The following is a 12,211-nucleotide window of genomic DNA, read 5'->3' as shown; positions in this document are numbered from 1 at the left end:
ATGCCGCCTATGGTGACTGTGACCATGACTTTAATTCTAGATTTGAAGCTTTCGTGACTGCAAACATTCATATTCTTAGGGTTTTTTTCGGTTAAGTCACGTAAGTAAAACATTAAAATAAAAATAAAAACGATTTTGATGTTTTATTTTAAATCCCAACGTTCGCAGCGCGCGAGGCGACGCCCCATACACAACGCCCACGCAAGCCCCTCCCCCCACGCGCTATGGCCACGCCCCCCGCCCCATACACCACGCAAGCCCCTCCCCCCACGCGCTATGGCCACGCCCATCGTTACCCCCCCCACCTCCCCCCACGCTTGGCCACGCCCATTCGAGCGAGCCCCCACCTCTTTGACCACTCCCCCGCCCCATACACCACGCAAGCCCCTCCCCCCACACGCTATGACCACGCCCACCGTTACCCCCCCGCGCTTGGCCACGCCCATTCTAGCGAGCCCCCACCTCTTTGACCACGCCCCCCGCCCCAACCACCCACACTTGACCACGCCCCCCCCCCACCGCGCGCGCATTACCTCATCCGGCGCAGCGCATGACGTCATCTCAACATGGTCGGTGTGTCTTGCTGACGGCGGAGCGCGCTCTTTCCCGCCCAGGCGGAAAGGCAGCGCTGCGTGAGGGGAACCGTCCGCGCCTCGCCAGGTGAACGCGCGGGGAACGGGGGCACGTCGCAGCTCTCGGCTCGGGGTACATCTCGGCGCAAAAACGGCGGGAGATTTTAAACTTAAGCGCCTTTTTTTCTGCTTTTTTTGCGTGTTTTTGTCCGTAGAGAACTTGCGTTGTCCTTTTTTTTTTCCGCGGGGTGACGTAATGGCACGGCGTCACGGGCCGCCCTCGCCATTGGCTGGCGGCGGTGACGTAATCGCGTCGAGCACATTGCGAGGCGACGACGTCATCGCGCTCTGCCGCCCCATTTTGAGGGCCGTTAAAAGCGGCGCTTTCAATTGTGTCGGGCGCGATGACGTCATCGCGTCGTGCCGTTGCGCTTGACGTCATCACGGCGCGGTGACGTCATCGCGTTGTATTGTTGCGCCCAACGTCATCACGGCGCGTTGACGTCATCGCGTCGTATCGTTGCGCCCGACGTCATCACGGCGCGGTGACGTCATCGCGTCGTATCGTTGCGCCCAACGTCATCACGGCGCGTTGACGTCATCGCGTCGTATCGTTGCGCCCAACGTCATCACGGCGCGGTGACGTCATCGCGTTGTACCGTCGCGCTCTGACGTCATCGCGTCGCGCGGGAAGCCGTTGGCGGTCCAAGCCGCGATGACGTCATCGCGTTGCATTTTGTAATTTTTTTGGGGAGCGGCGCGCGTGCGCGGTGACGTCACTGGCGATTGACGTCAATGGTGACGATTTTCCCTTCCCCCCCCAGTCTCTTCGCATTGTTAAAAGGCTCGAACGGGAAGTGTAAGAGACGCCGCCGTCGCCGCCTCCACGGCACTTGTTGTGGTCTTGGCCGCAACGCGACACTTTTGTCGTGGCTCCGCTCGGGCATCCGCGAAGTTTGCTCAAAGAGAGTTGCGTCCTCACACGGGCCGGCATTTGTACGGCGCAAGCTCCTATCGGTTCGCTCCAGAGCTGCTCCTTTTTGTGTTGTCCACTTGGTTGCCATTGCCACCCGCCCGCGCCTCCCGGTTGGCACGTTTGGCTACGTACGGCGCGAAAGAAGGTCAACATGCATAACACGTAGGTAAAAAATAAAAAAATAAAAAAATAGAAATAATAAATTTAAAAAATAATAGATACATTTTTATTATTTCTTTTTTTCCTACGTGACTTTCCCGAAAAACCTAAGAGTATGAATCCTTGCAGTCACGAAAGCTTCAAATCTAGAATGCATAACACGGTTGGTTACGTACGGCGCGAAAGAAGTTCTACATGCATAACACGTAGGTAAAAAAGAAAATAATAGAAATAAATAATAGAAATAAATAATAGAAATAATAAATGTAAAAAATAATAGATTAATTTTTATTATTTTTATTATTTATTTTTTTCCTACGTGACTTTACCGAAAAACCCTAAGAGTATGAATCCTTGCAGTCACGAAAGCTTCAAATCTAGAATGCATAACACGGTTGGCTACGTACAATATGAAATAAGTTATACATACGTAGTCCTGTATCTCACATTGCCATGTTTAATACCAGGTAATACCCGACCGATCAATACAGCTATTTTTCAGGAGCGACCTGACCACAAATGATAGCTCAACTTAGTGGCATATCCGCCCTCACAGTCGGCCATATTTGCGGAATACACCACGCCGCCGTTGACCCTGGCCATTGACCGAGCAACCCACACATCATTACCGCCTTGCATGGCACATGAGCTCAAGAGCTGATGTTCTTTGTGTTGGTAAGACCTGAGGCTGTCGTGATGCAGAGTTCTCTGCATCTGCGTGTGGCCGATGAAACTGATTTTTACATTGAGGTGGTTGAGCCAGACAATTCCGTCAGGAGTAGTCAAGTGGTGAATCGCTGTGATGCTTCCTTCTTATTCCTGAATCGGGTTATATGTTCCAATCTGTTCTGGGTGACCACAGTCGCACACCGGAGCGTTTTTACATTTTCCATTTGCACGTCAAGTATTCACATCTGCCGTGGTTTGCGGTTAAGGGTTGCCCCTAAGCTTCGCGGACGATGGAAGCCAGTAATCTGTGGGCTATACCAATCCCCTTATTGGCCACCACTAACGTTTTCTCACCTCACTTGGTAGCAACTAACGCTTTGTTTGGACCACAGACTGAAATGGACTGCCACCTGGTTTAATAGAATAGAGCCTGGTCCGTCAGGCTGTCATGGAATTAGCCATGTGATGGGTTTTGAATGCCTGGTTCTTTGTCTTGCACTGGCACCTCATAGTGTCACACTCTCTTCAGTTTGGGTCTCAATGTGTGCGCAGGGGAGAGTTTTTTGCACAAAAGCGATGGGAAGAAGGGATGCCGCAATTGCTGCTGGTGGAGTTCTGAACACCGCCTCTTAGTTCTGCTTTTCACTTGAGTGCAACTACCGTGCAAATTGAGTACCGTTTGAAGGCAGCATAAGAGGGCGAATGATCTGCAGAACTCAACAAGTTTGTTGAACTGTACGTGTGATTACAGGTGCCAAACCCGTTGTGTGGAAGCCAGAAAAAAATCGTGTTAATCTAAGCAGGAAACTATCTGTGTACTCTGCGAAAAGAATCGCAGCGAGAAAAGCGAATTTCACAGCCAAGTGGTAACGACACGTTGTTACGTCGTTGCTCCCGCTTCACCAGCCAGTCCGGCTGCAGTCGGATTTTGGCGCCAATTTCCATGAAGAGCTGCTCTTGTGGCAGAAGCTCCGCTTATGATTCTCAGGGACTCGGGGGTGGGGGAAGGAGTAAACTGCATGCCCGATGTGGGTGGTGTACACATATTCTTAGGTTTTTCGGTAAAGTCATGTAGGTAAAAAAATCAAAATTAATAAAATTAAAATAAAATAAAAATCACGACGTTTCAGAGGCAACACAAGCTTCCGTCTTCAGGTGTACTTCAGGTGTACACCTTTGTGACGTTAACCCAGAATTTAGTGGTTCACCTTATAGTTTATTCTATCATTATAAATGTTAACCATGTTAGAAAGGGTAACAGTATTGAAAGAGTAGTACACAATGTTATAACTTTATTAAATCGTTTGAAGTAAGCTTTTAAACAACCACAGCCATGGGCAACATAGCGCTCAACAACCACAAAGATGACTCGCAATGCTCTTGACAGGAACGACTCCCTGATGGATTGAAGCATCGCTCTGTAGAATGTGCTTTGTTAAGCTCTACTACTGTGTGCAGGTCTTAATTTCCAACTGTGCTCTCCCTTGTGTGTGTGTGTGCAGGGGGACATTCAAGGTGAATTGAATCTCTGGCGGCACGGGACACGACATCCCCCACTCTCACGCTGCGGCACCGTGAACTGGGCATCCAGTATCATCATGGCCGAGTCGATGCTGTGCGCGACGGACGAGACCTACGCTAGGGCCTTGCTGCGCTTCCTGGATGCAGACCGGGAGGCGCGCCCCGCGCTCTCGCTATGCGACGTGACGCTCATTGCGGGCGAACGCAAGTTCCGTGCTCACCGCACCGTGCTGGCCGCGGGCAGCGTCTACTTCCGCCGCCTGTTCTCGGCGTTGCCGTGCGGGTCGGCGCCCGGGGAGGAGCGCCTCTCTCTCGCAGGCGGCAGCGCCGGCACCTCCTCGGCCGTGTACAACGTGGAGATCGCCGGCGTGGAACCTGGCACCTTTGAGCTGGTGCTGTCCTTCCTGTACACGGCGAGCGTGCGCGTGGACGCGGCGCGAGCGCGCGCTGTGCGGGCGCTGGGCCGAGCGCTGGGTGTGCCCTTCTTGGCCGCGCTGCCAAGCGGGCGGCCTGCACAGCACGCGGCGCGCGAGAGCGGAAGCGGCGGCGGCGGCGACGTGAGCACCGAGGGCGTGCCGGTGAGCGACAATCCCCTGGGTGAGGCGGTGGGACAGGGAGAGGTGAGCGAAGGGCAAGCAGACGGCGCGACTGGCGAAGGGCAGGCGGACGATGGGACTCACTCGGATGAGGATGACGTTCCTGCGATCGTCGGAGTAGTTTCCCCTGTGGACAATGGCCTGGGCGCAGTGCAGTCGGTGTGTCACCTGCGCGCCCACGTTGAAGAAGCCTGCTGTGAGGGGGAAGAGGCCGGCGGTGGAGGTGTGAGAGTGAACGAGCCAGAAAGGATTGAGGCGAGCGAAGAAGAACAGGGGACAGTCGGAGGTGCTCCAGATCAACGAGAGTTAAGTGCCGACTTCTCCGAGAACTCCGCGCTGGAGACCCCGGAGCTTGCGGCGAAGTCTCGGGAACACGGTGGCTGCGAGGCTCTGGATACCCTCGTCAGCATTTCTATCACGGCCGTCTGCCACGAAGGCAAAAGTGGCGACGTCCGTCCCGATGCAGATCCTGGCGAAAGCGTCAAGAATGGAACCCGGTGCGAGCAGGACTCGCTGCCGCTGGAAGCCCCCGTGAGACCGACGGTAGCAAAACGGACCACCCCACTGGAGGCGACGATTAGAAAACTGCAGCAGGACGTGGAGAAACAAGACAAAGCCTGCAGCCCCGATCGTCTTTTTTCCATGCAGGCCAAGGTAGAGAGATCACTGCAGGGCTCCTCGTCGGCGGGGGCTATGCAGGGTACTGGTAGCCACAAGGGTAGCAGAGCGGCGTCTGGCCCGGGCCTTAAGCGCGGCGTTTCCAACAAGAGACCCTGCAATGTAGCTGACGATGGGAGCCCCAGCTTGAAAAGCTTTCGCACGAGCTTGGTGCTGGGCCGACTCGCGGAGGAGGGGCCCCCCGCCGCCGACTGCGACACCGCGCAAAAGTGGTCGCTGGAAAAGCTCCGCGTCAAGAACACCTCAAAAATCTGGTGCGACGAGTGCGGCCAGGTGTTCCGCACGGTGCGGGCTCTGAAACGCCACGGCGATGTCTACCACAGCGCCAACCGGCCATACCCCTGCGCCGTGTGCGGCAAGCGCTTCCTCACGAGCTACAAGGCCTGGACGCACCGGCGCACACAGCACGCCGCGTCGCTGGGCGCCGGTCTGGAGGAGTCCTCGGAAGACGCCACCTCCCGCGTCTTCCTCGTGATTCCGTCCTTCGTGAGCGGGGCGCTGGATGGACAGGCGGAGCCTCATGCCGGCGACCGCCTCGGGGACGGAGGCGCCGACGGGGTGGAGGAGGGTCGCGCGCCGCTGGGGTTGGGAAGGCGTGCCAGGGCTGAACGGGGGAATAGAAGCGCTGCCAGGAGCCAGAACGATGCTTTAGAGTCTGACGGTCTTCTGGCAGATGCGGAGAAAGCGGATGTCACGAATGAAGAAATCTCTAGCAGTGAACAGTTACTGCAGACAGAGCCTGCTGATGTTAAACCTGACGAGGACGATGTGGAGCATGCGATGGAGAACGTTGAAACAACTGTCGAAGGCATTGAAGATGAAATCAAAGCTGTTACACAGGACCACGTCTTGGAAGCTGCTCAGGAGGAGACGTTGTCGTATGATGGGAGCCAAGCAGTGGAGGGGGACAAAGATGATGATGCGTTGAAAATGAGCAGTGATGGGCAGACCCTTCTGGTCAGTGGGGAGAGAAACGCGACATTGAATAAAGTCAATGACATCGAGTTCCACATTGACGACGGTGGAGAAATTAATGGAAACCAAAAGAGCAGCCCAAATGTTGAAGGAGATTCTGCAGAAGTGGACATTTCTCAAGCCAAGAAATCCATTGTTAAGTTGAGTCCGGAAAAGTCGACTGACCCCAAATCTGGTGATGGAGACAAAGGATGTCAAGACCAAGAATCAGTCACTGGCATTGACAGTGAAACGCAGACAGATGCTGTCTCGGAGGAAAGTCAGAAAAAGGTTCCACGGAAACGCAAAAACATTTCGTGGGGCGACGAAGCTGCAGGTGGGAAATTGGAGCAGAGGCTTCTCGTGAAAAAACTTGCCCAATTTGGCGAGGATTCTGAGCAGAACAACACAGAAGAAGATGACGAGGACGATCATGAGAAAGAGGAGCCCCCGGCAGAGTCGCAAGAGGCCAACCTGAGCGCCCAAGATGGCCAAAAGGTGAAAACCGCTGGCAAGGGCTGCGGCTACATATGTAGGGAATGCGGCAAGAGCTTCCCCTTCTACTGCCGCTTCCGGGAGCACACCAAGACTCACATGCTGGAGAGGCCGTACGTATGCTCCGTGTGCCCCAAGTCGTTCCGCAGGGAGGGCAACCTCCGCATGCACCAACGCAGGCACCGGCTCGAGCTGCTGGCCGAGCTGGACACCTCGCCCACGTCGCCGGACGCCGCCCTCGCTACGCCCGGGGTTAGGAAGTACGTGGGGAGGAGGGGTCCTCGTTTCGGGCTAGCGGGAAGCCCTGGCGCGCCCAGTCTAACACCCCGTACGAAAACAACGGGTGAGGATTCCGCGGCCGAGCAGGGCGACAAAGAGCCGGTGCCGTGCCGGCTGTGCGATCTGGTGCTGTGGTCGGCCGACGAGCGGAAGGAGCATGAAGTGATGTGTGGGCAGCAGCGCCTCATGTGCAGAGCGTGCGGACGCACCTTCCGCACGGCCTTCAGCCTGTGGCGCCACCGCCTGGAGGTGCACCACGACTCGGAGACATTCGCCTTCCTCCCCGAGAGCCCTGCTGCCCAGCCTTTATCCCCCGCCGAGGCCGCCGCCGAGCGAGAGGAATCCGCTGGCGCCGCTGAGGCGGTGTCGGAAGCGGTGTCGGAAGCGGTGTCGGACGCGGTGTCGGACGGGGTGTCGGACGGGGTGTCGGACGGGGTGTCGGACGCTGTGTCGGACGCTGTGTCGGACGCTGTGTCGGACGCGGTGTCAGACGCGGACAAGTCCGAGGAAATCGTCGCTCACTCGTCACCGCTGCCTGCCATCTATCTAGCATCGGCCTCTGCGGCCGAACCGTCGGCCTACTCTCTGCTGTCCCTCTCTGACGCTGCAGCGGCCGGCTCGCTTCAGAGCGACATTCCAGTGGAGACTGACAGCGACAAAGAGGCCAAGGCGGTTTCAGAAATCCTGATAGTGCTGGGCCCAGCGCTAAAGCATGACCCCAAAACAAATGAGATGCTTTCCGCAGAAGAGGAAAAAGTGGAGTGTCAAGACGCGGACACTAATTTCGTGACTGTCGAGGTAAACACTCACAAAGGTGACGGCGACGATGACGGCGGTGGCGGCGATGACCACAATGACGACTTCCAGGAATCTCAAGCGGAGGGCGCGATCCCGAGCTCCGCCAGCCCAGAGTCGGAGAGCCCCGCAGTTGAGAGCGGCGCTGATATCGGTGAGGATAAGACGAAGCCGCAGCCCAAGATGGTTCACGAGCTGGGCAGCGAGGAGGAAGAGGCGGCGCACGCCAGCTGCCGCAAGCCCCGGCTTGTGCATCCTGTGTCGCCGCCGCCGCGATTGAGGAGGGACAGTGCGGCCCAAGCGAGACAGCTGAAGGCGCGGGCGGCTAGAGCGGATCGGAGAGCAGCTCCGCTCGTGACCGCCGCCGACGTGGAGAGCTCTCCACACCTAGAGCCCAGCGCCGTGGCGGCGGCGGCGGCGCAGGGCGTGGACTTCCCGCACACGTGCACCAAGTGCGGCGTCGTGTTCAGCCTCTTCCAGCAGTTGGAGCGTCATCAGGAGCTGTTCTGCGAGGTGAAGGCGTTCCAGTGCCACGACTGCAACAAGTCCTTCCGCACAAACTTCCGCCTCTGGAGCCACAGGCAGAGTTTCCACTGGGACGGCGACGCTGCTCCCGAAAGCCACAGTGGCTGAGTTGGCGATTCCTCTCGGTCGCTGTCGTTGATGGCATTGTAGTTTGTTGCATCGAAAAGTCCTGGTTCTATTGAAAGGCTTTGTTTTCGTCCAGTTGGCAACCCAGTTTCACAAGGCTACACCACACACTGCCATGGGCAGCAGTAATGGATATTTTTAGCGGTGAGAAGGTGATCTTAACATTTGGAGAAATTATATTAAGTTGTCGCCGGGTGTTTTATGGCTATGTCACGCGGAGTGCTTTTTCATTGGCGCTCCAGCTAAGGTTCGGCATGTATGAAACATATAAATAGCAATAAGTGCATTAAAATACATTCAAATTTAAATCAATGTTGACCGTTTGTAAATATGCCTTGGAAAGTGAATTGTTCAGTGTTTCCCTTAATTTGGATGTATCTCGTTTTGTTGTTACTGCACATTGCGTTACGTTTCCAAAGACGTGTTTTTTTGTTTTTTTGAAAAGTATTGAAGGTGATTTAAAGCTTTCGTGACTGTAGGTCTTCATACTGTTTGGGTCTTGCGGTAAAGTCACGTGACTTTACCGAAAGACCCAAAGAGTATTGAAGGTGACCCACAATTTTCCTTTTGATTGTTTTGGTTTCCACCCGATATATATATGGGTTTCACACTCACCCAATTATTACTGCCACGTGAACCAAGTCCGTTGTGACACTTCTGCATTACAAAGCTGTACTTCAACGTTGCATTGTGGTAGCAACTTGAACGTGTTGTAAAAGTTTCTGTTGAACATCACGACTGCATACAATTTGTTTCTTACGTATTGTAGAGTGTTTTATTAAGCTATTGTAACCTATGATAATCCGTTGATTCATTAAATCCGTGTTGAAATAGGCCCAGAGGCCTGTTTTCTTTAAAGGGACAAACTGCGGCCTTCTTTGCCCTACTCAATTGTGTACAAATAATAAAAACGAATCCCAGATACTGCTGATAAAGAAACCCGCTAGAGTCAGAATTGATAAAGGATGTATTATCCTTTAATTTTTAGAGGATTTTTTTTTATTTGTTATCCAGTTACATCTTTGTTGAATTTTACCCGAGGAAGAAAAACGTGTCGCTATTTTCTCAGCAGTAACAAACCCTCCACAACAGCCTTTTACAACCCACGTGACCTCACTACAGCCAAATTGTAGCCGGTTTGCATTGTCGCAGGGGCGCGCATTCTCCCGCACTGGTCGTCAACGTGTCTGCGTGTAAAGGTGAGGCGAGGGGGGGGGTGACCCATTCACGTGTTTGGCTAGTCTCTTTTTTTTTTACCAAACTGCAGTAAAAGTGGCAACTCGGATCAAGTTTTTTTTTTTTTACGCTGTAAGAAGATCTGAGCTGGCATTTCACCGCAACGAATATTGCGTCGCACCAACGCCTGTTTAATGATAAGATGTGGTAAAAAAAATACAGGAAAGTTGGTCAAGAACCCATTAGTGGAGTGGTGTGGTGTATTGATTTGCTTACGTTCATTACGAATCCGGCTGCCTGAGCTCAGTCTCTAGCCACGGCTCGCGTCAGTAGCGAGTGATATTTGAACTGGTACTGGGGCCACCGCCTCCCAACCCGCAATGACCAGCGTGGTGAAGTATGGTTAACCCCCCCCCCCCGCCCCTTCAACAACCGACATGGTGTGTGGAGGCCCTCAACCAGCAGCCGATTGACAAGTTGGGCTGCAAGTGATCGTTCATTTATTTGATGAAAATGTGCCAATGGTCTCCATTGCCAACAAATTGGAACAAAAATTGCCAAGGCCCACGTGTTCTCCCCGTTCGAACAAAAGCGAATTTGGCAAAGTTGTCTGCAACGACTTCTGCAATCTAGACACGAGAGATGCCCGCCTGCCGAACTCATGGCACAGCGAATAGTTGATATTTGCTGCACGCTCAGTTTAAACCTCGTGCACTTTTCACTGGATTGCAGACACACACACACGTATGTACAAAGAGGTTTCATCATAACGTTTTAAACGGGATACTTCAGATCATATTCTAGGTAAATTAGAATTCCTATCATCACAGGCAATATCACATTAAGAGTTGCTGGTGAACCGTCTCGCCCTTCGTTGACATGGACTTGAGCTTGCGGGTCTCCGGGTTTGTGCGGTTGTGTTTGTTGCTGTGCAGATGACATGAGCGGTAACGTGTTGTAATTATCGTGAGAAAGGAGTTGGTAGTTTCTTGCCATGTGGACGCGTAACTCGTTTTTTTTGTCCTTGTATCCACCGTATCAATGTTAGGTGAATAATATAGTTTTAAATGCCTTCTATTGTAATCTACTCACGTTTTTTGTTACAACTATATGTAAGTCGTGCGTAGATGTCAGAGGACAACTGAGAAACACGTGGTTTGTCGGTCACCAACAGTATCTGGTGCAAGCAGACATGTTCTGGCAGCAGCAGCACATGCTGGTAGCGATGTGATCCCTCTCTCTGACTTGGTGTTTTTGAAAAATGAAGACAACGAGTGTATAGAGCTACACAAGCCTAACTTTAAATGGTTCAACTGACATAGATTAACTATATTCTTTAAACATTTCAGATGTTTTAGCTCACGTTTCTGATTGCTTAGTCCGTGTCCATAAAGCTTAGCTAAGCACCAGAGGCAACGTGGAAATTCGGAAATTTGAGTTGGTGCAGAACGGCTTCTGTGTCCTTAGTGTGAGCGCATGAATGGGAAACCGTGTAGCTTTCTACTAGCCGAGCTGTGTTTATGTGAATATATTTTATTGCTTGTGGTTTGTAACGATGCATAGTGAATTTGAACGGATTCATCTGGTTAAATAAAAAAAGTTAGATTGTTTTTCCCAATTGCCGCCGCCTCCTCTGCTTACCTCTACGACTTCAGCATCACCGTGAAGATGTGCGGCTTAAATAGCCATGATTACAGTCAAGATTTGGTTCAACGACAAATTATTTAGTAGTAGGTTTTTTACCCTTTCAACTGGTACAAAAACTGACACCTTTATACAAGGGATCATGTTTGCAATGACCACAACACAAGCAGTCAAAATGCAAACAAAGAAACAACTCTGATAATGATATGCACTGTCCTTGAAGTTGATTGGTCCACACCCGAGACAGCTTTTTCAAGCTATCACCATACATTTTGATTTGAAGCTTTCGTGACTGCAGGAATCCATACTCTTTGGTTCTTTCGGTAAAGTCACGTAGGTAGAAATAAAATAAATCACGACGTTTGTTACTCTGATTGATAACAATCTTGTTAACATCCATCTATTACCTGTGCCCAATTCCCCCCTTACCTCCCCCCCCCTTTCTCACAACACTGCAGCATCCTGTATCATAGACATGCTAATTGTCTCACATTAGCATCACTAACCCAGCTTCTCTCTCCCTTCCATCTATTACCTGTGCCCAGCTCCCTCCCTGCCTCCCCTTGTCTCAGCGCGGCAGCCAACGCTGCAACATCCAGTATCATTGACATGCTAATTGTCTCAGCATCACTAATCCAGCTTCCATCTATTACCTGTGCCCCCCTCCATCCCCCCTGTTCTTCCTTCTCACGCTCCACCCACTTGCCCCTGGGGTTGATCCCACCAAAACCCTGTATGAGCTCTTGTTGTTAGCAGATCTTTCTCCTAAATCAGCAGTTGTCCTGCTGTATCGGTTCCGCCTGATGACGGCCGCTTGTGTTGCGATCGAAACGTCGTGATTTAATTTATTTCTACCTACGTGACTTTAACCGAAAGAACCAAAGAGTAACACACATTTGTTATCATGTTACAGTGTATCATCCGTCCTTTTTCCATTAAAAACGACAGTCCCATGTAGGTGTTAACATTTTATTGAAGCCGCCTGTATATAGCAATGTAAATATGACCGCTTATCAAGCTACTCAACTCCCCCTCGGCGGATCGCA

The 12,211-nt window shown here is 52.4% G+C and overlaps 1 protein-coding gene across 5 annotated transcripts; it reads left to right on the top strand.

Moving 5' to 3' along the window:
• Positions 1-527: 527 nt before the first annotated feature.
• On the top strand, positions 528-11,134 carry LOC133357480 (uncharacterized). Of its 5 annotated transcripts, none has more exons than XM_061575428.1 (2): positions 528-660; positions 3,879-11,134. In XM_061575428.1, exon 2 carries the CDS (start codon positions 3,975-3,977, stop codon positions 8,325-8,327), a length of 4,353 nt encoding a protein of 1,450 aa, XP_061431412.1. In that variant the 5' UTR covers positions 528-660; positions 3,879-3,974; the 3' UTR covers positions 8,328-11,134. The 5 variants fall into 5 exon arrangements, with proteins under 5 accessions (XP_061431412.1, XP_061431417.1, XP_061431413.1 ...); XM_061575433.1 differs by lacking the exon at positions 528-660 and adding an exon at positions 672-705; XM_061575429.1 differs by lacking the exon at positions 528-660 and adding an exon at positions 1,433-1,710.
• The last annotated feature ends 1,077 nt before the right edge of the window (positions 11,135-12,211 follow it).

This window comes from Lethenteron reissneri, chromosome 58 (assembly GCF_015708825.2).
Source record: "Lethenteron reissneri isolate LAM-NWPU_2019-01 chromosome 58, ASM1570882v1, whole genome shotgun sequence".
Lineage (NCBI taxonomy): Eukaryota > Metazoa > Chordata > Hyperoartia > Petromyzontiformes > Petromyzontidae > Lethenteron > Lethenteron reissneri.
The sequence above is the reverse complement of the archived record's forward strand: the minus strand, read 5'-3'. Positions and strand labels throughout refer to the sequence as shown.

What these genes read in the sequence shown, in the direction of transcription:
- LOC133357480 (XM_061575428.1), top strand. Translation starts at nt 3,975, where the DNA reads ATGGCCGAGTCGATGCTGTGCGCGACGGACGAGACCTACGCTAGGGCC.